The following is a 26,742-nucleotide window of genomic DNA, read 5'->3' as shown; positions in this document are numbered from 1 at the left end:
AAACACAAGGTCACAAGCACTTGGAGTAAGGGAAACGGCAGTGGTCCCAGAGTGTGGGCTCGGGAGAAACAGCTGGCACAGCTGCCCTGCTGCCCAGTCATGCAGTGCTGTTGTTCGGGTCTCTTTCCTGTGGACTCTGCTGCCTGTGACAGGCCAAGTGCCTCTCACAGGCCAAGCTCTTGGTCTCTCTGCTAGTGTTCATGTACCTGGATGCCATGCAAAGTAGGATTTTGGACTTTGTCCCTTGAGGGGTGTCTTAGCATTTCTATTGTTGTGAAAAGACACTGTGACCACGGCAACCCACCCACCCCCAGACAGGGTTTCTCTGTGTAGCTTTGGAGTCTGTCCTGGACCAGGCTGGCCTTGAACTCACAGAGATCCACCTGCCTCTGCCTCCCTAGCTCTGAGATTAAAGGTATGCGTCACCACCGCCCAGCTATGGCAATTCTTATAAAGGAAAACATTTAATTGAGGTGGTGGCTTTGAAACTGTAGTTTCAAAGGTTCGGTCCATTATCATCATGGTGGAGAGCATGGTGATGTGCAGGCAGACATGATGCCGGCTACATCTTGATCAGAAGGCAGCAGGAAGTGGTCTGAGACACTGGGCAATATCTTGAAATAGGAAACCTCAAAGCCCACCCCCACAGTGACACACTTCTTCCAACAAGACCACACCTACTTCAACAAAGCCACACCTCCTCATAGTGTCACTCCCTATGAGCTTATGGGGACTGGTTACATTCAAACTGCCACAAGGGGCAAAGATGAGACCAGCTCTGTGGCCAAAGGTTCACCCTCCTCCACCCTGGTTCATGCTGTACCACCTCCACTTTGTGGGTTGCTAAAACCACCCCTCACTGCTTCATGTGAGCTTGGTGTGTCCAGGTGCTTCAGACTGAAGCAGCATTGGTGCTTTTTGCATGTCCCCCTCTTCTGCAAAGTTTTTTTTTTCTTTTGTTATGTTGTTGTTGTTGTTGTGTTTTTCAGATAGGGTCTTACTATGTAACTTTAGCTGGTCTGGCCTTTGCTGTCTAGACCAAGCTGGTCTTGAACTCAAAGAGACCTGCCTGCCTCTGTTTCCCAAGTGCTAGCATCTAACTTTTGTAAAGTTAAACACCGATAATAGAACAAAGAGAAGTATTAAAGTTTACCACCAAGTGATAATGATACAGGCCTTTAATCCTAGTACTTGGGAGGCAGAGGCAGGGGGATCTCTGAGTTTGAGGCCAGCCTGATCTACAAAGTGAGATCCAAGACAGCCAGGGCTACAAGAGAAACCCTGTCTCGGAAAACCGAAAAGAAAGAGAAAGAAAGTTAGCTTACCTGCTTCTCGTTTACATGCATGTGGTCACATCCCCATCTTTGTGTCTGTTTACAGTGTGATTTTCCCTTCCCTTTCCTCTGTTTTCAGTAGATTGACTGGGGGCCTGTATGTGTATCCATGGAAACCCACAGCATCTCTGCTCTTGCTCATCTGCTCTTGTAGACGTTCTTCTGTTGATGGCTTTTCTGCCTGTCTGCACACAGGTTCCCACTTCCTCCTTTAGATAATTTCTTGGTCAACTTCCAGGGCTGTAACTGGGATTCCTGGGTTACGGACAAACTGTCATCCCCATTCAACAAAAGATTTCACCTCCAGCTACCTCAGTCCATCTTGCGTTAGTGTCCATTGTGAAAATAGCTGCTTTGAAATTCTAGTTCTGGAAGGTTCCGTTGTTCCTAACCCAGGAATGATCATTATGGTCAACCCTTGCTGTGTGCCAGTTCACATGAGGATCAGCAGCTTGAGGAGGAGATACTTCTGTTGTCAGAGAAGAAACGGATCTGAACCGGGCTGTGTCGGGCTCTTAGCATGTAGAGTGTGGGGCTCTCACCTCCTCTTACGCTGCTACACTTGTGATGAGTGTCCTGTGTGCCAGGTGGGGTGGGGTGCTGGGCTATGCCACCTCAAATCCTTCTCCACTTTCCTCCTTCCTGGACTTTGAAATTGTTAAGTGCTCACCATGGATCTGTTGGGAATGGCGATAGCAGCCAAGTATATGCGTGTGTGTGAATGCATGCGTGTGCGTGAATGCATGTATGTGTGTGTGTGTGTGTGTGTGTGTGTAGGGCTTCAACACGTAACTGAAGCTGCACACTGAGGAGAAGCTGACTCATTTCACAGGGCTGTCCCTCTGGAGCCTCTCTCTACTCTGCTGTCTGGTTTGTGTGTCTTTTAAGTCTCTGCTTTGTCTTTGCCCCAAGAGCAAATATGAAAATGAAGGGCATAATACTAACATTTCAAAACAAAGTTGTAAGTTGTCCAGCCCACACCTGGAGTGAAGCTTACAGCTTCTTGGCATTCTGCAGGCTTCCATTAATGCTGCTCAGCCAAATCTGATTATGCTGCAACATTCACCGGCCAGGTGAGCTCCTGCCTGGACCCATGCAGAGATAGGCTTGGCTGGCAGAGCCCTGTGTGGCCTTGTGCCACTGCAAAGTAGTCATTTCAAAACTGGTTGTTTTTGTTTTTGTTTTTTGTTTTTCATATAGCAAAAAGATGGAACCTTTGCTGCAGGAGGCTACATGCCCCCACTCCGGTTTAAAGTCCTCACCCTCTCGGTGGTGTTTGGAACCATGGTCGGTGGAATCTTGATCCCCAATGGTAAGGTGGGCAGCCCTGCTGCCTCTTTTCTGCCCTTCGTTGTCCTCCGTTCTTCCTGTTGCATGGGGACCCGAGATGTCCCTAGCCCAGGCTTAGCATTTAGCTGAGAGTGCTCCCAAAGTCTCAGGCCATTTTCTCTGGTATCCTAAAAACCGCCTAGAAATTCAAGGTCATACCCGTTCCTCAGGAGACCAGTTGTAGCTTGCTGTCACCACACACAGGAGTAACGGCTTCAGCCAGCCAGCACATTGTAGCCTTTTCCACACGTATCTTAGGACAAGGCACTGGGTTACTTGACAAGTGATGATAGAGTGAACTAGGCCACATGGAGCCAACATCTGATTTTGGTAGGAAACCCCCTGTGCTTGGCCACTTACTTGTTTATCTGTCTGTCTACTTATTTACTTACTGAGTCTTTGAGACAGGGTTTCTCTGTGTAGCCCTGGTTATCCTGAACTCACTATGTAGACCAGGCTGGCTTCAAACTCAAAGATCTGCCTGCCTCTACATGATCACCTGGCTTATGCTTGGCCATTTAAAGATGAGCTGTCAGAATTTCCCAGGCTGCTCTGCTCTGACATACTTAGTGTATGAAGAGGAGGAGAAAAGTGGAGGTGGTCGTGGAGCCCCTTGGGTGCAGCGGACGTCCGCTGACTGGCAGGTCGTGGAGCCCCTTGGGTGCAGTGGACATCTGCTCACTGGCAGGTCGTGGAGCCCCTTGGGTGCAGCGGACATCCGCCCACTGGCAGGCACTCGGGCGGCCTTACGGAGGCCCTATTTGCCCTTATGCCAGGAGAGCACAGGCTGCCAGTCACACCTTGCTGTCTCTTCGTTTGTAGTGGAAACCATCCTTGGCCTCACAGGGGCGACGATGGGGAGCCTCATCTGCTTCATCTGCCCGGCTCTGATCTATAAAAAAGCCCACAAGAATGCTCCCTCAGCCCAGGTAAGTGTGTCCCTCCCCAGGCCATATGCACTTATCCCCTGGATGAAGGTGAGTGTTGCCCACCACATGGCCTGACCCTTGGCCAGTCACTCTAGTCAGGGAGAAGTAGCAGAATACAGTCACCGCCCCAGGGTCTTCAGACAGGTTCTGTCCACTCATTTTCAGTGTTTTATTACAAGAAATACTTGGTCAAGGAGATGTGAGAAGTGGGCCAAACAGGTGGCTCAGTCTCTGCCCCTGTGTATGTGGACTCTCCCCAGAGAGGACGATTACTCTTCCATACCTAAGCACAAAACACTGAAGTGTGTTTATACTGTGACTGTCTACCCTCCCCCAGATACTCCCACAGAGAACACCATTGCTGGATTAGCGGGATGTCCCAGGAAGATAATGTATGTGCACATGCGTGGGCATGCTCCATCTTCTTTGTTTTGTTTTGGTTTTTGGTAATGCAGCTTCCTGCTATCTTTGCTTAACATCCCTAGCAGGTTGCTCCTGACCACAGATGCAGGCACCCACTACTGCCTTCTGTCTTAGCTGATTCCTGGGAGTTCACTACAGGGAAGTTCCATAAGCCTAGTCTCCCACGAAGTCAGCCCCAGCCTTTGGCTGTTGCAGCCCACAGGTGTTTCCTTATACATGAGACTGTGTCTATAGAAAGTATTCCAGAAATGAGATTCCTGGTCAGAATGGGAGCCTTTCAGCCTGTGCCTGGTGAGGTCACGGCTCCAAGGTGTGTCTGTCACTATGCCAACATTTTCATCTGTCCCTCAGAGTACCTCAGAGTGAGGGGAAAGGTTGTTTCAAAGGCACAAATGCCATTTCATGTTCGTTCTCTGTGAACTGCCTGTGTCTTTGCTTCCTTTTTAGGGGTTGTTGAATGTTTCCTTTTGGATGCGTACCGGTAGATGTTTATTTAAGTGTACCCCACTCGACAGTTCACACCTGTCTGTGACTCCCGTTCCAGGGGAACCCACACTCTCATATAGACATACATGTAGGCAAAACCACCAAAGAACATAAAATACAAATAAATTATATATTAAAAGAAGAAGAAATAAAGTGTGGGCTTGGACAGTGGCTTAGTGGATAAAGCACTTGTGCTAGTATGAGGCTTGGAGCTTGGATTCCCAGAATCCATATAAAAGCTGGGTGGGCGTGGTGGCCAGCTGGTAATTGCAGCACTTGGGAGGCAGAGGCGGTATCCCAGGAGCAAGCTGGGTAGCTAGACTAGTTGAGTCAGAGAGCTCCAGGCTCAGTGAGAGACCCTGCCTCAATAAAGTAGAGAGCAATTGCAGAAGGTATCTACCAACAACCTTAGGCCTCCACATGCACATATACATACACACACACTGAAAAAAAGTACAATATGTATGTAGAAAAACACAGTTCTTCCGTACAACTTGATGTATTTTTGCAGTGTGACTCTAGCCAAAACCACCATCCAGGACAAACTGAATACCTTGCCACCCCAGAGCGCCTGTGAGCCCCTCTCATCCTCTAACCCTGCCTCTCAAAGTCACTGTTATCTCTTGGTGGCCTCAGCGTGATGCAGTGGGGTCTCATGCCTGGCCTGTGTGGTGCTTAGAGCCACTGCATGAGGGCTTTGCACTTGTTCACTTGCTCCACGTTAACCTGCTGTGTGGGCGAGGGTTCTCCAAAGAAACAGAACTGATAGGATAATATATATAATATATAATATATAATATATAATATATATACGTAATATGTGTAGGCAAAGGGAGCTTATTAGAATGGCTTACAGGCTGTTGGAAAAGCCAAGGATCTGGTGGTTGTTCTGTCCATGAGGATGGGTGTCTTAGCAGTCCCAGTCTGGTGCTGGAGGCCTGGAGAGCTGCTGGTCTTCAGTCTTTGTTCGAATTCCAAAGAAGTGGGTTCTGATACTGGTGAAGGAATGCCAAAGCAATAGATGGACAGGTGGACTTGCCTCAGGGTGAGGGCAAGCAGGCAAAAGGCAAAGGTTTTTGTGTCCTTCTGTGTGGGCCACCAGAGGGTGTGGTACAGATTAGGGTGGGTCTTTGCTTCAAATCTGATTAAGAAAATTCCTCACAGGAATGCACAGAAGCTTGAGTTTCAGTTGATTCCAGATGTAGTCAAGCTGACAGCCAAGATCGGCCATCGCACCTACCCCCTGTGGCGTGACAGATCATGTCTAGTCCGATCTGATGTTCGGATGTTCCTTTGGGTGCCCACGAGTGAGCAGCTCTGTCATTCCATGCTTTCCAGGAGGCACTTGGCTCCTGGGGTGTCATAGTCAGCTTTTGTAGATTCTGCATGTTTTGGGGTTGAAACAGCAGTGCCTCTAGTTGTAGCACTAAGAGTGTCCCTAGACTTCACATGTACCATCCATCCCTTTTAAAAATTGCAACTGCCAGTTGGGCAGTGGTGGCACACACCTTTAATACCAGTACTTGGGAGGCAGAGACAGGCGGATCTCGGAGTTCGAGTCCAGCCTGGTCTACAGAGTGAGTTCCAGGACAGCCAGGGCTACACAGAGAAACCCTGTCTCAACCAAAACAAAACAAAAAGAGTTGCAGCTGCCAGGGCTAGAGAGATGGCTCAGGTGCTAAGAGTACTTGCTGTTCTTGCAGGGGACCCAAATCCGACAGCTCACAGTCACCTGTGACTCCTAACGTGTAACATTCTGGCCTCTGTTTGAGCACCTACGCGCATGTGGTTCACATGCACACCCTCAGGCAGACACATCTTGACAAGAGCAAACAGATCTTGGTGAGTTTGAGTCCAGGCTTATCTACATAGTGAGACTCTGTCTCTAAATATAAACATACTTACATATGTACATTACATATTCACTCCAGCTGAAGGTGTGGAGGCACCTGGAGGTCTTTAACCAAACACCCTAAATCTCCATGTGACTGGTGTTCTGAACTGCTGGTGTGCTGATGAGCCCTGTGGACGTCTTCTAGGTGCAGTTCAGGCTTTTCCTGTTTGTTGTCCTTCTCTTACTGATTTGTAGGGTTTTTTTTTTTCTTTTTTCTTTTTGGTTTTTTGAGATTGTAGGGGTTTTTAATGGATTCTTATTTTTATTTATTTATTTTTCATTTTACATACCAACTACAGTTCCTCTAATGGGTTCTATATGTACTTTTTTTTTCAAATACATGTACTTCACACTTGGGTTTGTTGTTTTGTTTTCTTTCTTAAGAACATCTCTTTTTCCCCTTAATTAATTACATTTATGTGTCTTGTTTGTCTGCATGAGTTGCACATGCTCTTACGTGGAGGCCGGAGGATGGGTGGGAGTTATTTATCTCCTTCCACCATTTGAGTTTCAGACTTGAACTCAGAGGTCAGGCTTTGCACCTTTGTGTGATAAGCCATCGCACTGGCCCCATTTACGTTTTTAAAACTTACTGTTAACTGGTGTGTATGTGTGGGTGTGCCGAGTGTCCACGGAGGCCAGAAGGTGGCAGTTTCCTTGGAACTGGAGATGTAGACAGTTGTGAGCCTCCATGTGGGTGCCGGGACTGAACCTGTGTGTCCCTAACCTACCGAGCTCGCTCGCTCGCTCGCTCGCTCTCTCTCTCTCTCTCTCTCTCTCTCTCTCTCTCTCTCTCTCTCTCTTCAAATTATTTATTTTTATTACATGTGCATTGGTGTTTTGCCTGCATGTATGTCTGTGTGAGGCTGTCAGACTCTGGAGTTACAGACAGTTGTGAGCTGCCATGCTGGGAATTGAACCTGGGTCCCCTGGAACATCAGCCGGTGCTCTTAACTGCTGAGCCATCTCGATGGTACCATCTCATTTTGTAGCCCAGTGCTGGGTTACAGGGTTAGTTGCTTCATCTGGCGTTGGACGTCTTTTGGTGACAGAAGTTGTGAATTCGACTTTGGCCCAGTTTATTGACTTTTTCCCCTTTAGTGCTTTTTTGGTTCTATTTAAGAAAAGTGGAAATGTCTGCTACCCTAAGTTCTGAAGATCTATTCTGGTGGCTTTTATCTTTTACCCCACTTGGGATCAGCTTAAGTGAGGCAGGACTCATGTGGCTGTCCAGTTGATCCACACTGTCCCCTGCTGTCTCCTTCTCGGCCCCTGTTGTCCGTCTGAGGCTCTTGGGGACGCCTCTGCTCGCTGGTGTGCTGGTCCCCAGGCCAGTTCTGCCTGCTTCACGTTCCGGGCCTTCGTGCTTTCCTTCACGGCCGCTCGTGGGGGCACGGCGCTCATGGGGGCCGCGGTGCCGCTCGTGGGGGCCGCGGCCGCTCGTGGGGCACGGCCGCTCTCCGGCCGCTCGTGGGGCACGGCCGCTCGTGGGGGCACGGCCGCTCGTGGGGGCACGGGCGCTCGTGGGGGCACGGCGCTCGTGGGGCACACACCTCTCTCTCCCTCTTCAAGGTGTTCCTTCTCATCAGTGGTCCTCTGCATGCTTGAGCAACTCCCAGAATGGCCTTTTGGTTTCTTCCAGAATAATTGCTGACATTTTCATTGGGGGTTGCATCAAGACTAGATCAAAGAGGTGACATCATCCTTCAGCTCACAGTATTTTCTATTTTTAAAGATTTATTTTATTTTTATTATGTACATATATGTGGGTTTGTGTGTATTTGAGTACAAGAGTCAGCAGAGGCCAGAGGCATTGGTTCCCCTGGAACTGGAGTTACAGGCTGTGGTGGGCTATCTGACATGGGTACTGGGACTTGAACTCAGGCCTCTGAGAGAGCAGTGTGTGCTCATAGCTGCTGAGCCACTGCTCCAGCTCCTCACAGTATCTTCTGACTCCTGCTGATTCTTCTCACCCACAGCCTCTTAGGCTTTTCATCACTGTGACAGGTGCCTGAGAGCAGCTTAGGAGGAGGAAGATGCATTTGTCTTACAGTCTCAGAGTTGGGCTGTGGTCCCTGGCCTCATCTTTAGGTGTGAGTTACAGTTGTTACAGTGTGGCCTGTGTGTGCCAGATGCTGCTCACCTTGTGGCATCCGGGAAGCAGAGAGAGCAATGGAGATAGAGGGCACCACCTCCCAGTGTTTCTACCAGTGTCTGTCAGTGGGTCGCTTCCTCCCTGATAAAGGCAAAGAAAGCCTCTGTGAGCCTGGTCTCCTTTGGTGATCGGCTTCACCAATTGGAGACCAAGCATGTAACACATGAGCCTTCTGGAGGATACCTCAAATCCAAATCATAACCATTTCTAGATATTTGGGGTATTTTTAGTAGCTCTTTGAATGCACGTTGGGGAGTTCCGGCCCTTTACTATTGGTTGAAGTGAGCCTGTGGACTCATACACGGCCTGTTCTGTGAATGCTTAGGCCTAAGGTTACAAACTGAGGACTTGAGATTTAACGTTTTTGTACTGATATTTTAAAAAAAAATCTTATCAGTTATGAGAAAGGTAAAATAATTCCTAATTGTCGATTTATGTCTCCTTGTAGCTCTTGCAGTTTCTGCTTTTCAGTCTGAAGCTGTGTTGTTAACTGACGCTGTACCTTGTGAGGTGTCCCGTGTGTCTGTGGAGACATTTCCCCCGAAGGTGGTATCGTACGTAGGTGTCTCAGTTCTGTTCTGCTCAGGTTAGCCTTTTCTTCTCTTTGGGTGTGGGTGTGGGTGTCTCTGAGGTGACTCCGTTGATTGTCAACAGGATTTAGCCTCACTCAGGACACAAGCCTGGATGAGATGAATTGATGTAGGAAGAGCCGCTCTTCTCCGCCATCTGTTGGCTGGTGTCTGGGACTGACTAGGGAGGGGTGAATGAGTTCAGCGTCAGGACTTACCTGTCTGCTTCCTGACTGCTGCTGTGTGACCAGCTGCCTCACATCCTGCCTCCATGCCTCAGCCATGGTGGACTGCCCTCCACCCAGAGCCTTGATGACTCCTCCGTCCTTAGCTGCTTTTATCTGGTGCTTTGTCACAGCAACAAGAAGTAGAGTGGCCAGCGACCTCCATGTGTCCTTCCTACTTGTGTTCTGGTGTGCAAGGGCAGTCGTGTAAGGGCAAATGTGGGTACCCTGCCTGCTACCTACAGAGTCAGGGTTGTTGACTGTTGGTGCAGCCACTGATTTAGGCAAGGATTTTCATTTCCTTTTTTTTTTTTTTTTTTTTTTTGTTGTTGTTGTTTTGTTTTGAGACAGGGTTTCTCTTTGTAGTCCTGGCTGTCCTGGAACTCACTCTGTAGATCAGGCTGGCCTTGAACTCAGATCTGCCTGATGAGTGCTAGCATTCAAGTGGTGTACAACCATGCCCAGCTTTATCTATCTATCTATCTATCTATCTATCTATCTATCTATCTATCTATCTATCTATCTATCCATCCATCCATCCATTCATCTTATTGAGGCAGGGTTTCACCATGTAGCCTTGGTTGTCCTGGAACTCACTATGTAGACCAGGCTGCCTCTGCCTCCTGATTGCTGGGATTAAAGGCGGCTCCAACCACACCAGGGCATTATTTATCAATGTGGGGAGTAGGATGGGGGTTTATACGTATACGTGTACTGTGTTCACTTGTGTGTATGCAGGCCAAAGATTGACTTCTGGTATCTTTTCCTCTATCATCCTCTACCTTTTCTCTCACTGAAGCTGGACCTTGTTGTTTGTGGAAGAATAACTAACCATTGAGCTCCAGGATCACAACATATGCCCCCATGCTCAGTTTTTTACAAAATCTCCAAGTTCCAGCTCACTTTACCTACTGATGTATGTGTGTGCATGTTCACAGGTCTGTGTGTACATATGTATGTGTGGAGGCCAAAGGTTGATATTGGATGCCTTCCTCAATTGCTTTCCACCTTGTTTTTGAGACAGGTAGTTCCCTCACTGAGTCTAGAGCTCACTGATTAGGGGATGCTAGCTGGCTGGTCAGAAAGCTCCAGGAATCTGCTTATCTCTACCCCAGTGTTGCAGGTAGAAGTGTGTGCCATTATATCTGGCTTTTTACATCTTTGCTGGGGCTTGAACCCAGGTCCTCATGGATGTGCAGCAAGCACTATACCAACTAAGCCATCTCACAACCCTTCAATATTATTATTGTTTCTGTTATGGATGGTTTCTTACAACATACCCCTACAGTTTTTTGATTTTACAGTGGTGTGAAGTTCATGCACATTCAGGAGAAGCTGTACTTGGAAGTTTGGTATTCTGACATCAGTGATCTGTAATATCCTTCCTTGGCACTGTGTAATGGGTCTTCCTTTGCACTGCTGGCTTCCAAATAATGACATGGAGACTTCTTATTAAGTATGAAAGCTTGGCCTTAGCTTAGGCTTGTTCCCAGGCTCTTATAATTTCAATTAACCTGTTTATATTAATCTATATTCTGCCGTTGACTTGTTACCTCTCCTACAACTGTATGTGCCATTTCCTCTGTTTCACTGGCGGATCACCACCTCTCAGATTCTTCCTCCAGGTTTCCCTCTCTCCCTGGAAGTCCCCCCATCCTCTCCTGCCCAGCTATTGGCCATTCAGCTCTTTATTCAACAAATCAGAAGGTGCCTTAGGCAGGCGAGGAAGGACAGAGACTTATCTTCATACAGTGTGATCAAATACCCTGCAACATTTCCCCCTTTTTGTCTAAATAGGAAAGGTTTTAACTCTACCACAGTAAAATTATATACAATAAGGAACAATTATCAGGTAAGAATTGCATCCACAGTGTCCAGTCCATTTGTATGTAGAAGATTCAGAGAAAATACTCCATTATCCATCCTATCTTGGTGAGTCCAAGTTTTTTTTTTTTTTTTTTTTTTTGGTTTTTCGAGACAGGGTTTCTCTGTGTAGCTTTGCGCCTTTCCTGGGACTCACTTGGTAGCCCAGGCTGGCCTCGAACTCACAGAGATCCGCCTGCCTCTGCCTCCTGAGTGCTGGGATTAAAGGCGTGCGCCACCACCGCCCGGCAAGTCCAAGTTTTAAACCTAAGCCATTTTCTATCATAACTTTTATTACCAACCTAAAAATATCCTTTTAGACCTTAAAACATTTTCTTAGATAAACAGCTTAAGTTTTTTTGTCTCAATTTTATGAACTTTACATCTCTTTTGTGAGTTTTTTTTTTTTTTAATTTGGTAATAAAGAAAATGGTAAAACTATAACTATCTAGTCTTCAACCCCATCAGAGACCTGAGAAGGATTAAAATATTACCTAAGTAAACAGGAAGTGCAGAGCAAGCAACTTCCAAAACTTTAGAAATGACAGAGACAGCTGGCTGCCTGGACAGTCACCCCAAGGTTCCTCTGCAACATTGGGCATCCATCTTTAGCCTACAGGCCTAGACTATCTGACAGACTTTTCTGTGAAGCTGGATTTTGAAGGACTGGCCTGCCTTCTCTTGGCAAAGTTTGGTAGTCGACTTCCTTTGTGTCCTCTTGTCCAGTTTGGACAGCATACTGTCAGTAGTCAGGCCAGGGCAGTTTCTTTGCCCAGTGGCTAGCTTTGTCACAATGAAAGCAAACTCCATATGGAGGTTCTTCGATGGCCATCATCTTCTCTGAAGTAGATTGGTGCCGCCAGGAGCAGATGAATCCATTGTCATAAAAAGCCTATGTTATTAAAACTTTTTAAATGCCACATTCTGTAGATCTCGGAAGTGTTTGAAGACCACCTATCCATCTAAAATGTATCTGTTTAACCTTGAAAACATACCTAACATGACTATAAGTTTGATTGTTATAGAAGACTAACTACTAACCTTCATTTCTTAATTATCCTAAATAGTTTGTAATAGTAGCTTTCAAGGGCTAGAACTTCACAATTTAAATGAGGTGCATAGATGTAATACCTTAAAAAGATATACATAGAAACATATATACAGTATAATAAGAATAACCTTAAATTTGTATCAATATATAAAAATCCATACCAATGTAAAATATTTGAGACTGGTAGTTATTTTTGGTAGATTCAATAATCTATCCTTTTATCCTGTCAATTCTCTATCCCCCCCCTTTTCTTTCTTTTCATCCCTCATCCCCTTTTTTTTTCTTTTATATCCCAACACTGTGATCAAATATCCCGCAACAGCATTGGGCAACAATGGCAAGCTGCAGCTCCCTTCTAGCCCACTACCAGAGAAGTCAGTGACACTCAAGTCTAGGGATGGTGTGATGGTTAGTGTTGTCAACTTGATAGCACCTGTAATCACCTGGGAGACAAGCCTCCAGGCATGTACACACACACACACATACACACACACACACACACCCTCCAGGCGTGTACACACACACACACACACCCTCCAGGCGTGTACACACACACACACACACACACACACACACACACACACACCCTCCAGGCGTGTACACACACACACACACACACACACACACACACACACACACCCTCCAGGCGTGTACACACACACACACACACACACCCTCCAGGCGTGTACACACACACACACACACCCTCCAGGCGTGTACACACACACACACACACACACACACACACACACACACCCTCCAGGCGTGTACACACACACACACACACACACACACACCCTCCAGGCGTGTACACACACACACACACACACACACACACACACACACACACACACCCTCCAGGCGTGTACACACACACACACACACACACACACACACACACACACACACACGCGCGCGCGCGCTAGGTTATTTAGATTAGGTTAGCCTCTGTACATGCTTGTGGGGGATTATCTTCATTCCCAATCAAGTGGAAATAAAGACTCGTTCCAGTAGTGGGCCAGGACCATCCCTGGGTTGGGGTACTGGACTCCATAGAAGGGAGAAGTGAGCCGAGCAAGAACATTGATCTCACTCTGCTCCCTGCCCCAGAATGCAGTTGACCAGTTGCCTCACGCCCTTACCACATGCCTTTCTTGTTCTGGTGGACTGGACCTGGAAACTGTGAGCCAGGATAAACCTTCTCCCTTCAGTTGCCATTGTCAGTAACAGAAAAGAAACTGAGGCAGATAGATGGTCAGCCAAGGGCATTAGCTACTGTTTCCAGCTTTAGGTAGTTTCAAGTTATCTTAGGTTTATCAAGATATAACCCCATTGTAAGTCTAGGAGCGGCTGCCCTCAGTTCTGATTGATGTTCCATTTTTGGTCCTTGGTTTTCTGTCCTTTCGTCCTGTTTGCTGGCATGCTTGGTATTTTTCAGTCATGGTCTTTAATAAGAAACTATGGAAGTTCTGAGTGGTGTAACTCCTGGTGTGCCCAATGACAGCATGGGCAGGGGCTGTAGCTAGCTGGGGTAAACATGGATTCAGTCTGCCCTCATTCCTAGGACCTTGGTTAAATATTGTTGGCCCTCATGCTGCTAATTCTCACTTAGCTTTCATCTTGTAGCTACTCTGTTCCCTACATGCTCTGCCCTCTGCTGGCTTGTACCTCAGAAGAATGGGGTACATAGGAGCAGCTTACTTCTGTGGGGTTCTGTTCCTCTCTTTAGGAACATGTGGCCACTGGAGCCCATGCTCCTAGTTCTTAGTACCCACTGATGAGTCACTCTGGAGTCGAGACTGTGGACTGTGCTGTCGGCAGTAAGTCTGGCCTTGCCCACGTCTTCAACTGGCCTACCCTAGTGTTTTCATCTGGGAAGACCAGTGTGACACCAGCTTTTCTGCTCTAGATTGATGTAGCAATTCCGTGGTGAGGTTAAGGAGATTAGCCCATTGCTTGTTGGATTGCAGATGCTTTTCCTAGTTTGTCAAGTCCTAGTTTTTAACCCCATCATGTGTTTTTGGGTAGAATGGGGTGGGAGAGGATCCTAGTTAGAAAGGCTGGAGAGTTGGTCCAGCAATTAAGAGGATTTGTGGCTCTTGCAGATGGCCCAGCACCTGCATGGTGGTTCATAACATCTGTAACCTGACCTCAGAGGGCACAGGCATGTGCATATATATGGTGCACATGGTGCACATATATGAAGGCAAAGCCCTCATACATAAAATTTAAAAATCTAAAAATTAAAGAAAGACTTTCTTGGAGCGAGGGAGTTAGTTCAATGTATTTACTTCTTAGCTGGGTGCGGTGGTGCATGCCTTTAATCCCAGCACTTGGGAGGCAGGAGCGGGTGAATCTGGATTTGAGGCTAGCCTGGTCTACAGAGCAAGTTCTGGAATAGCCAGGGCTACACAGAGAAACCATGTCTCAAAAAAAAAAAAAAAAAAAAGTATTGTCTTCCAGAGGACCTGAGTCTGGTTCCCTGATTCCCAGCACCCACATGGGTGGCTCACAGAAAGATCTTTGTGTCATATAATAAATTCTTAGTGTATAGGTTTAACTGGGAATTTTTTTTTTTGGTTGTGAGCCTAGCCTTTAACGGCTGAGCCATCTCTCCAGCCCTTTAATTGGGATTTTTTTTTGCTTCTTTTTTTTTCCCTTTTATTTTATTTTACAATACCATTCAGTTCTACATATCAGCCATGGGTTCCCCTGTTCTTCCCCCCTCCCACCCTCCTCCAGGGCAAAGCCTCCCCCAAGGACTGCGATCAACCTGGTAGACTCAGTCCAGGGAGGTCCAGTCCCTTCCTCCCAGCCTGAGCCAAGTGTCCCTGCATAAGCCCCAGGTTTCAAACACCAACTCGTGCAATGAGCACAGGACTCGGTCCCCCTGCCTAGTTGCCTCCCAAACTGATCAAGCCAATCAACTGTCTCACCTATTCAGAGGGCCTGATCCAGCTGGGGGCCCCTCAGCCTTTGGTTCATAGTTCATGTGTTTCCATTCGCTTGGCTATTTTTTTTTTTTTTCCTAATTGGGAATTTTTTAAAAAAAATATTTATTTTGCGTGTGTTGTTGTTTTGCCTGCATGTGTGTCAGTGTGAGAGTGTCAGATCCCCAGAACTGGAGTTACAGACAGTTGTGAGCTGCCATGTTGGTGCAGGGAACTGAACCCAGGTCCTCTGGAAGAGCAGCCAGTGCTCCTAACTGCTGAGCGTCTCTCGAGCCCTGGTTGGTACTTACATTAGTTTGCTGGTTGGTCTCTTCCTTCTGAACTGTTTTTATCACTATGGCAACCTAGCACTTGCTGCGCTTTTGTTTGTTTTTTATAATCTGGTTTTTGCGACAGGGTCTTACATATCCCAGGCTGACCTCAAACTTTCTATGTAACCAAAGATAGCCTTGAACCTCAGATCTTCCTGCTTTTGTCTCCCAGGTGGGCACTACCATGCCTAGTCCATGCAGTGCTAGAGATTGAACCCAAGGCTCCATGCATGCCAGACAAGATGTCTACCAACTGAGCCCTGTCTCTGGCCCTACTTTCTGCATTTTGATCTGTTATTCATTGCCTAATCCAGCCTCCTTCTCTTTTTTTTGAGGTAGGGTTTTATTGTGGAACCCTGGCTGGTCTGGATCTCACTATGTAGACCAGGCTAGCCTTGAATTCACAGAACTGCCTGTCTCTGCCTCCTAAGTGCTGGGATTAAAGGTGGTCACCCCCATGCCTGGCTCTTTAACATTAAATTCTCCACCTTCCTCATTGTTCTCATTAATGTTCTGGATGCTGTTTGATTTATTTTATGAATAAATATTTGAATCATTGAATCTAAGAAACCTAAATTTCCCTTTTGTTTTTGTTCTCATTGGAATTCATTAATAGTTCAGATGAGCTTAAGAATGTGTGCCTGGGGGCTGGAGAGGTGGCTCAGTGGTTAAGAGCACTGACTTTTCTGAAGTCCTGAGTTCTGAGTTCAATTCCCGGCAACCACATGGAGGTTCACAATCATCCGTAATGATATCTGGTGCCCTCTTCTGGCCTGCAGGCATACATGCAGGCAGAATACTGTATACATAATAAATAAATAAATCGTTAAAAAAAATAGAGAATGTGTGCCTGTATAGTAGCTCTTGTGCACATTATGTGCTTCCTGTTCAGCAGGTGGCCGTGGCTTTGATGACTCAGCTGTCATCTCAGGTCTTCTGGACTTGGCTTCTGTGTGGGATCTGTTTCGTTGGCATGCTGACTGTAGCTGTTTGTGTGCAGGGAAGTTGTGGGTTTCCTATAGTAATTTTTTCCTGTTCGCTTCATTGAGCCTTCCCTGGATCTCTTGGTTCACTTCCTTCTTTCCCATCGCTACATTTCCGTTTCTTTTGTCGTGTACGCCATTGTGTGCCTGTTGTCATGGTGCCTGTGGTCGGAGTGGGCAATTTGGTGTTGTCTTTACCCAGCTGGGACTGCCTCTGTTGGCTAGCCTTTCGAGTTCATGTATAAGAATGAGCAAGCATGGTCACAGCTTGATGTGCTACAGATGTAAACATACTGCATCATGCCAAGGCTTGATAACCAGGCTTGATCTGGGCCTGGTTAACTGTTTCTTAGGATCATAAATGTTTGAACTGCTTTCTGACTGAGGTAGGAAGATACTGCCATGAACCCACCACATAACCTCTATACCCTTCTCAACCAGGCTAGGGCATGTTGTAGCTTCTGTACTGTGAAGAACACATTCTGGGAGCCGGGCCCTGTCCCAGGAACTCTAGCTGCTCCTGAAGAAAGGACAAGCTGAGTCAGCTCCTCAGCTCAACTGAGCAAGCATTTGGCTGGTGCATGGTTTGCTCTCTGCTCAGGGACCTCACAAAGAGCCAGAAAAGGAGTCCATGCCTGCTGGGCAGCTGGTGTGAAGGTGGCCGAAGCGAGACTAGTTAGGAAGCATGACAGTGGCTCTGGTGGACAGCGTGTTTTGTCTCTAATCCTGGGCCATGAAGCCAGCAGGGGGTGCTGGAGCCCCAAGGAACCTTTCAAGAGGGGTGGATTCCTCTAGCAAGAAAGGCTGCACAGGGATCAGCATGTAGACGGCCTGCTGGCCCCTTCCGGGAAGCAGCGGATCTTGGGCAAGTGTGAGTGGTGCACACCTGTGTGTATAGCAGTGAGCTGCCAGCAGGTTGGCTTTTGTCCCATAGCCAGCCAGAATGAGGCCGCCTGAAGGAGCCTCGATACACACACTGTCTGCCCTGGCAAGGAGCTTGACGGCAGAGTAGCTGGAGGCTGGCCTCGGGTGTCTGTTCTGTCTCTGAAATTCTTTATCGAGAACATTCTCTGCCTGTCCGGACTCCACTGTGTTAGGGGTCAGGGCCCCTTGTGGAGCCACAGCCTCGGGTAGCTAGGGGGAGGGGCTATAGGATGTTTGTGGACTGTGGCCTTGGTCAGACCCCTGTATTTCCCAAGCCTGAGCTGAACTGTAGGGGGTAGATTTGTGTCTTTTCTCCTGGCTGGCTCTGGACTACATTAAGATGGATCGATGCCAGAATTGTAGTCAGCAGGGTGCTCTGAAATCAGATGTCTGGCACACCGGATCCTGCTTATCGACCAAGATCCCTGCTTCAAAAGTAGCTTTTCCGCTGCAGGAAGCTGTGGCCCAGTGCTGGGAGCTAGCCTGACCAGAGGCCGTGCTGGTCTCCTCCCTGAGCCTGAGGCTACCCTGGGATGGAGAGCCCTCCCTGACTCCTGGTCTTCCCTGCAGCTGACTGTTAGAAGACAGTCAGGGCTGGACTCCCTTGCTCAGAACTCCAAAGGAGCTGCTACCGCTGCACTGCACATGGTCGCCAGTCGGGACACCGACCTTCAACCTAGTACAGCTCTGGGAGAGTCTGGGACCCCTGGCCTCCCACACTACCCAGGAAGTTAGTTCCCGCTTGGTTGCATTCACTAATGGAAGCCTCATGCCTGTGGTCAGCAGCACTGAGTGCTGTTTGGGTCTGTTCTGCTCTGGCTGTGGCTCCGACAGAAGAGGTGTTTGCCGATAGGCACACTCCCTGCTCAGGATGTCACGCGGGGGAGAAGACAGTCTCATCTCAGGCTTTAGCCTGGTTCCCTCGACTCTCAAGCTGAGTAGCTCTAGCGCTCTCCCCTGGGGTCTTACTGCTGCTTCAGAGGAGAGGGTGGGTGAGGCGGGCCTGGCCAGCAGTTGCACAGACAGAGGCCAATGCCCACAGAGCCAACAGCTTGCAGCGTGGTGTATCAGTGTGTACATGGTCTCCAGCAGACATCCTTACAGCATGCAGAGCTCTTTCCCCTGTCTCAAGAAACAATTTGATTGATCATGCATCCTGCTGGCCTTGTGCTCAGGGATACAGGAGCCAGCATCTGTTATCAGAGTGCAAATTGGGGGTACCTTGGGGTAAGAGGTCCCTCAAGCACCAGGTGGAGCTGAGTCTGTTTTCTGGGTCCCATAGATTTTGTTGGAATACACACTTGTCCTTTACTGTACAGGTCCTGTGTAAGTTGACCGGAACTTGCTCCTTACTGCCTTTCTCAGTGTGCCTGTCTGGTCTGAGCTGGCTTTCCCACCTGTGCTCAGGAAGTGGGGGGCAAGTGGGGGTTGGAGACCTCTTGTCAGCTCCACTCTGTCTTGAGAACTTTGTAATGGGAACTCGTTTTCTAAGGCAGACCATAATGGGGATTTTTCTTTTTGTTTTGTTTTCAAGACAAGGTTTCTCTGCATAACCCTGGCTGTCCTAGAACTCACTATGTAGCCCAGGCTGGCCTCAGACTCACAGAGATCCATCTGCCTCTGCCTCCCAAGTGCTGGGATTAAAGGTGTACCCCACCATACCTGGCCTTTAATGGGAGTTTTTCAGGAAGCTTGTCTCCCAGCATCAGCAGAGTTATGTTTCTGGGTGGTTTTTGTTGTTGTTAAGCTCAAAAAGCTGAAGGTTGAAATAAATCATTCAAAGTCACGGATGAGGTGTTGCCTTTCCTTGTCAGTCTTCATGGGTAAATGATAATCCCCACTGAAAATAACTGACGTAAAATGACCAACAAATGTCTTTATCTTTGGTCCAGAGCATTTAGGAGAGCCTACTTTACTGGGCCCATAGGGACAGAGCACCAGGGCCTGCCAGCGTCCCCTGGGCTCTGTTCTCATCAGGGAGCTCCGTTTCCACGATGGTGCCGCAGCCCTTTGTCTCCCAGCCCACTCAGCACTCTCCAAGGCCTTCTCCACTGATGGGTGGGAAGTGCATTTAGGGAGAAGTGTCTTTTCTGTGGCTCCTGGAAAAGGTCATGTCTGCCACCAGCTGGAGAGATACAGAATGCATTGAGCCGGGTCAGAAAGTGGCCTGGGAGGCTGGCTCTGCTACGCTGCAAGAGTTAGTGCCCACACTGAGAAGGACTTATCTGGGCCTGCAGACCATGATGTAAAGCCTCTCCAGCTTCCTTCAGTGGTTGATTTAAACTTCCATCCGGATCCTCTAGCCTTTGTGTCCAGAGCCAGGTTTCTGTTCTTTCCCATGGTGGTGCTAGGGGACAGGAACCTTGATACAGGACAGGCCGTGAGGGCACAGCAGGGGAAGTCCTCCTCAGTTGTGCTAGCTTTCACCACTGCCTTTTGGAGAGCAGATGCCCCTGGGGACTGCGACCTTACCTGTTTTAGTATGCCACCCCCATAAGCATTGTCCCCAAATCTCTCCTTCATGAGAAGGATTAGTGTGCTGGATTTCAGGACTGGGTCTCCAAAGAGCTTAAGAAAGGAGCTTAGGGTGTGATGGGGGCCAGGGGCCCTGAGCCCGAGTCCCGTAGGACGGGTGTACTGACTTAAGGGGACACAGATAAGATAGCATCTCCACTTGGCACACTAGGTAGCCGTGGTTTCTGCCAGAAGAGCCAGGGCTTCCTAAAGAGCCCCACACTTTCATGAGGTACACCAGGCTCCAGCCTGCTGAGGTATCTGGACACAGATGGGCTTTTTCTCAAACTTGAGAGTGGTAGTTCTTTCTTCCTCTGGTACTGGATGGACCTGGGAACATCTCTCAGCTGTTTGGTGCTGATTTTTTTTCTTTTGTTTGTTTGTTTTTTCAAGACAAGGTTTTTCTGACAGCCTGGCTGTCCTGAACTTGATCTGTAGACCAGACTGGCCTCAAATTCACAGAGATCCACCTGCCTCCACCTCCTGAGTGCTGGGATTAAAGGCGTGTGCCACCGCCACCACCCAGCTTCTTTGGTACTGATTTTTATTTATTTGTTTCTAAAGAGTAGGCCAGGACTGGAGAGATGGTTCAGTGGTTAAAAATACTTGCTGCTCTTAGAGAGGACCCAGGTTCCATTCCCTGGTGGCTCATAAGTGCTTGTAACTTCAGTCCGGAGCTGTCTGGCGCCTTCTTTTGTCTTCTGCAGGTACCAGGCATGCGTGTGCTGCACACATGTGTGTGTAGACACTCACACGTACATGTGTAAATAAATATTACAAGTCAGAAGCCATTCAGAAAAGCTTTTTGAGATTTGGCTCTTAGACATCAAGACAGGGAACCAATAAAGGTCCTCTGGCCAGGCAAGAGGCCACCTTGCTGTTTCCTGTCACAGAAGTGTGGAACCAGGAACTACTGCCTCTCAGGAAACTTGAGGAGGCCAGGCCGAGTCAGAAATAGCGGCACCTGTACTGGGGTCACCCCGGACGCACAGTGGAGAGGTGATGGAGGCAGTGTCTGGGGTACGATGAGGGGTCGCAGTACCACAGAATTTATCAGTACTTGTAGGGCCCTTCAGGAGGGAAAGGCCCCAGGAAAGTCACGTCCAGTGAAGCTCTGGGTGGCCAGTGATCACCCCACCTCAGATGAGAGGTGAGGCCCTGACTTCCTGTGCAGCCCAGCAGGGCATCCTGCCTTGCCAGCTCAGTGTGCCCAGCCATTGTTTGGCATTGCTGTGGTCACATGGTGGCAGCATATCCGGTCTGTGACCCAAATCCCCTGCACAGCCCTGCTCTTTGGGGTCGTGTGGGAGCATGCACAGGGGTCACTGTGAGTTCTTGTTTCTCCTGCCACAGCAGTCGAGAAACTTGACCTCAGCCTGGCCTTGTGGTACACACCTAATGCTAACACTCAGGAGGCTGAGGCAGGAAGATTGTGAGTTTGAGGCTAACCTGGACTGTGTCAGAAAAAGAAACAGAGAGGAAGCTCCAGTCTCCATAGCTTCCAGTGGGTCCAGGGACTGTCGTCATTCCTCCTGTCTTGGGGTCTTTGGTCCAGGTGGTGCTCTGGGTCGGCCTGGGCGTCCTGGTGGTCAGCACACTCACTACCCTGTCTGTGAGCGAAGAAGCCCCTCTGGACTTGACACAAGAAGCTCGAGGTGGCCGGCGAGGAGATGCCGAGGGCGGGGTGAAAGTGGAGTCTGCCCGGCTGTCAGGTACATACACAGACCCCACCCTAAATCCCCTGAATTTTCGTGGTGTGAGTGTCCACAGCATCAACTCAGGGTCACGGGCAATGCTTTCCAAGAAACCCCTTATTTCTGCTTCGAGGAGTTTGCCTCTGTCCTGTGAGTGACGGAGCTAATGGGAGGTTCTAGCCCTGGGCCCCACCAACTCCATTCCGTGAAGGTATGCTGTCTGCATGGAGGCTGGCCCGTGTGCTGCCACCTCAGTGCAGGTGACATGGGGGGTGGCACAGTGCCAGCTTGGGCTCAGATCTCCATGCCTGGCCATTGTGGACACTAAAAGGTATGTAAATTTATGGGTGTTGCCTACATCTGTTTTTTTTTGGGGGGGGGTTGAAGATGTAAATTTGAGCCAGTGTTCCCCTTGACAAACCAGCTAGTCTGTCTCAGCTTTGTTTGCTGTTTTATGTTTTTCACTCTTGGCAGAATTACAAGTTCGTCACACAGTGGCAGGCTACCTCAGCAAGAGTCTGTGGTGTTCCATTACTCCCATCTGTGGCCGTGCCACAGGGCGGGACGGTGGGTGGGATGGGGTACAGGATGTATGTTTTCAGAGTGTCATTCTCTGTGTATGTCTGTTTGGGGTGGTTGATGTACCCCCAGGCCTTCCCAGGTGTAGCTGTAAGGGTAACACAGAGCTCGCGTTAGCCATCACGCTGAGGCCCCATGCCTGCCTAGTAGCTGTGAGTAGCAGCCGGTCTGGGCATTGTGGTGGGTGCTGTCTTGGATAACAGTAACCCTGGGCTTCTGTCTCTGGCAGTGGTGGGGTGTCATACATGAGACTAGAAGTCAGGGAGGTTTGGGTCTGACTAGCTCTGGCTCTGGGGAGGCATGGGCAGGGAAGAGCCCCGTCCTCCCTGGCAGAGTTTGGGCTGCTGTGTAGGTGCTGGCTGGGCACTCACCCTGGAGACATTGCCTGTGGTGTACACAAGAGAAGGGCACAGCCTGATGCACTTGCTGGGAGCTTTAGCACCTTTGATACAGAGGTCTCAGATTTCTGTCATCTCTGTCAGGGCTCCACATCCAGTGCCATCACCTTGGTAGCTGCTCCAAGGTGCTCTCCTGGGCTGCCCCACCGCCTTCATTCAGCCCAGGCAGGGCTTGGAAGTAGCTGCTGATGCTTCCTCTGTCTTCTTGGATTGGCAAAGGCAGAGAAGAGTCCTCCTTTCCCAGCTCCCAGGAATCAAGAGGCAAAGGACAGACGAGGTCACTGGGGACCCTGGGGGCCCTGGGGGACAGCTGGGGTCTCAGAGGTTGAAGATGGAATGTTGAGAAGCTGCAGGGTGCCATGTCTTAGGCGGCAGTAGACGGGTCATTTGGACTGAGAAGAAGTCTGCTTGCGGAAGGAGGTGCACATGTGCCCATCCTAGCTAATGGACCGCTCCTTGCAGAAGAGCCGGTCTGATGCCACTGCCCGTGCCACCAGGCCGAGAACAGACGTTGACGTGAGAATGGCAGCATGGAAGGGAAGAGGTGTGTGGTGAGGCTGGTGTCTGGTGAGTGGAGGTGAATGTGGTGCCCTGCTGTGGGTAGCAAGGACATCATGACCCTGTGTGCCTTGAGGTCACCCCAGCAGAACCCTGTGCAGTTCTGTCTCACTAGGGCAGTAATGGGTTTCTCTTCAGGCCACACTCAGGCTCCTACGTGCAGCCTCCAGTCATGGCCAGCAGCTGTGTCCCGTCTCTACAGCATGTACAGGCCGCCTGCTCACCTGTGCTCTCCAAGGCCACATCTGGTTTCCATTTCTTCACGAGGCTATAACAACACACATGCTCCTCTCAGAACCGCATGCCGTCTGTTTTTAGCTAGTTGTGTTTTCTAGCCACCCAGCCTCTCTTAATTGAGGGCTTCTCCCACTTGGGCAGGGCTCGGGCTAAGGGCTTCTCCGACTGGCCTGTCAGCTGCACCTTCAGGGCAGGAGAGCCTCCTTAATTGGTCTCTTTGATCTTGTGGGGTCACAGACAGAATCTGCTTGCTCTGGTGAGAGCCCAGCATGTGCTGTGACTGTGTCCTACCCTCACATGGCACACGTGACCATCAGGTGCAGCCTGGGGCCCCATGCTTGGTCTTGTGGGCCATTGGTGAGCCTGGCCGAGTCCCTGTGAAAGCTCAAGAAGACAATTATCCATTTAAAAAGTCTAATTAGGCCATTTCTCTCTGTGCCTGATGGTTCCCTAGATGGTCCTGGGGATGGATTTGGATTTTGTGGTGGTGCGGCTCCTTCCCTGCTACACCCTGGTTGCTTTCTTTCTCCCTTTGCCCACCCACCTTGTGCACCATGGGGCAGCACAGCTCAAGTCCACACCCCGGTCCCCTTTCTCCTGCAGCATGGGGGCAGCACTGGTTAGTGGGAAGTAGAAGTTAGGGGGGCATGCTGTACAGCCATGGGGTGCTATGGGCACCGGGCATGGGTGACTTGAGGAGTCCTCCTGTGGGTAGACCTTCCCACTGTCTTGTCGTCACCCCCTCTCGGGGACCTTCCGTGGTTTCTGTCGCTGCCTGTCTTGGCCACTCTTCTTGTGGGGGTGAAATGGGCCCCAGCACCTTTGACAGTATCAAGATGTGTCCTGGAGAGACCCTGCCGCTGTATGCCCCTCTCCTTGGCTGATTCCTTGACGAGGGGGTCCTGTCACCTCTCCCTTGTGCGGTGATGATGTTTTAAAAATTCTTTGTGTTGCCTGCTTATTGCTCCTATGAAAATCTTTTTTTTTTTTTTTTTTTGAGACAGGGTTTCTCTGTGTAGCCCTGGCTGTCCTGGATCTTACTCTGTAGATCAGGCTAGTCTTGAACTCACAGAGATCCTCCTGCCTCTGCCTCCCGGAGTGCTGGGATTGAAGGCATGTGCCACCATCTTGCTATGGTCTTGTTCAGTGTTTCTGCTGGTGTGCCAGGAGACATCAGTGGGCTCATTTCGCTAGCTTCCTCTGTGGTGATGGTACTCATGGGACCTGCTGGATTAGAAGGACTCCCCTTGGGTAGCTGCTGGCCTGTGTCAAATCTGAGTGTAATCTAGGGCTGTGGTGCTGCTTGAGAGGCACAGTGCTGGCTCTCCCTTGCCACCCACCACACATGCCAGTTTGAGGAAGAATCAGCAATGAAGAACAGGGGAGACTTCTTGTGATGCCAAGGCTCCACAGTGCTGGTCCCGGCCATCAGCCCAGTCCTCCAGCTCCCAGGAGCTTATGGTGTGAGCCATATTTGGAAAGGTGAGCTATGGAGCCATCCCGCTAAGCCCAGAAGATTGGGTTGTAAGTCAGACCTCAGCAAGTGTCATTTTCTTCACCGAAGCCTGGAGAACAAAGCAGAAGCTCCCTGGAGCAGGGTCTGGCTTTCAGAAAAGTGTTAGGCGATTTCTCTTACTTCTTCAGGAGCCCTGGTTGTTGGCCCTAAAGGTCGGCCTGCTCTTGCACCACCAGGGGCCCATCCATAGGACACAGTGTTCTGGCATCTGGTGGATGCCAGCGTCCAGGGTGGACATTCCCATCTCTACCGACAGCGAGACATCCAGGGAGCACCGGTGAGGCCAGCAGAGCTGCACTGGCATGCGGAGCCTGCTGTCCAGTTCCTGGTTGCCCTGAGAGATGGAAGCAGCCTCAAGCCCGGCCATCAGGTGGACTGGTAGAGGTTGTCTCTAGGAGGGCAGGAGGACAGGGAGGGGAACGACAAGGAGAGGGCTTACAGCCCGCAGCGGGCCTCGCTCCATGAGCAAGGCCTCATGAGGCAGGCCTTTGGGCCCTCTTCTCACTGAATGAAGGACACTCTTGATGAAGCTGTTATCTGCTATCTATGAGGCAAGACTCCTGTCTGACCCCTAGGGAAGTACTGCAGCAGGTGAGCATATGACTTGTCACCTCATTGGTCCATTCCTGTGTGTAGGAGGAGCCCAGGACCTGGCTGGAATGTGGCAGCAAGTAGCCACCATAGGAGATCTTTGCTGGCTCCAATTACTAGTGTTATTCGCAGGCCTGGTGACTATGGGATAGCTGTAGACTGTGAGAGGGGTCTGTGGTGGACAGGGTATTGCCTGCCCATTGAGCATTGGTGTCCTTCCTTGGAGCCATACTAGGCCTTCACTTTTTGGTTGTCAGTTGGCCTGTGGGACAGGTGAGCCAGTCACCACTGCACTGTTTCCTGTTTGCACCTTGTGGTTGCCTTGAAATTGGAAGTAGATTGCACAGGGGTGGGGTGGGGGTTGGGGGGTGCTCCTCAGAGCTGCCAGCTTTGAAAGTTTGTCTTGTTGTGGCTGAGGGCATTGTCGGTATCCATCCATGATGAAAGGTCTGTCTCCGTCCTGGAGAAGCCATGCCCGCTGCTGCGGGCTCATCTGCTGGCAGTGCAGGCTAGAGAACCCGGACAGCCTCTCCCTGTCCGTCCAGTTCCTGGGAGGCCTCCCAGAGGAGCTTCAGGGCCACTCCACACCTGCATGGTCACTTATCCCCTGGTACTTTCCCCTGGGCTCCAGACAGTGAGCGGCAGGCTACCCCTCACCTGAAAGTGAAGAAGACCCCATTCAGAGTGGATTGTGATTTGGACAGGGAACTTCTGTTTCTTTCTCCCTCCTGATTTATGGGTGCATCTTTCTGTTACCAGGGAGTCACCATGTGATAAGGACTGGGGGGGGCGGTGTTTGGCAGGGGGCAGGGTATCACACAAGGGCCCATCAGAATAGTGATATGGTAGGATCATCTCCCTTGGCAGAGGACAATGAGGAAAGCCACCTGCGTTAGTCAGCCTTGCATGGCCAAACTAACACTTGAGTTTGGGGAAGCAGAACCTCAGAACTGTGTACAATTGGGCCCCATGTTGTCTGGAGCTGGATGTGTAAACAACTTGGAGGCCAGCAGCATCTCCTTGTTTGTTTGTTTTTCTAGACAAGGTTACTCTGTGTACCCCTGGCTGTCCTATAACTTGCTCTGTAGACCAGGCTGGCCTCAAACTCACAGAGATCCACCTGCCTCTGCCTGCCGAGCGCTGGGATTAAAGGCATGCGCCACTACTGCCAGCTTGTTTTGTGTTTTTTAGATAGGATCTCACGTAGCTCAGGCTGGCCTCCAACTCTA

General features: G+C 49.6%; 1 protein-coding gene across 15 annotated transcripts in view; it reads left to right on the top strand.

Annotated features, from left to right (window-relative positions):
* The window catches only part of Slc38a10 (solute carrier family 38 member 10), a 58,538-nt gene that overhangs the window by 23,484 nt on the left and 8,312 nt on the right, over nt 1-26,742 (top strand). For all 15 annotated transcript variants that reach the window (XM_006987700.4, XM_076543902.1, XM_042283295.2 and 12 more), the window contains exons 9-11: nt 2,535-2,646; nt 3,486-3,592; nt 21,496-21,652. In XM_006987700.4, coding sequence (XP_006987762.1) covers nt 2,535-2,646; nt 3,486-3,592; nt 21,496-21,652 — 376 coding nt within the window. The remainder of the gene's footprint in view (nt 1-2,534; nt 2,647-3,485; nt 3,593-21,495; nt 21,653-26,742) is intronic.

This window comes from Peromyscus maniculatus, chromosome 8, assembly GCF_049852395.1.
Source record: "Peromyscus maniculatus bairdii isolate BWxNUB_F1_BW_parent chromosome 8, HU_Pman_BW_mat_3.1, whole genome shotgun sequence".
Classification (NCBI taxonomy): domain Eukaryota; kingdom Metazoa; phylum Chordata; class Mammalia; order Rodentia; family Cricetidae; genus Peromyscus; species Peromyscus maniculatus.
Note: the sequence above shows the minus strand (reverse complement) of the source record. Positions and strands in the feature narration are given on the sequence as shown.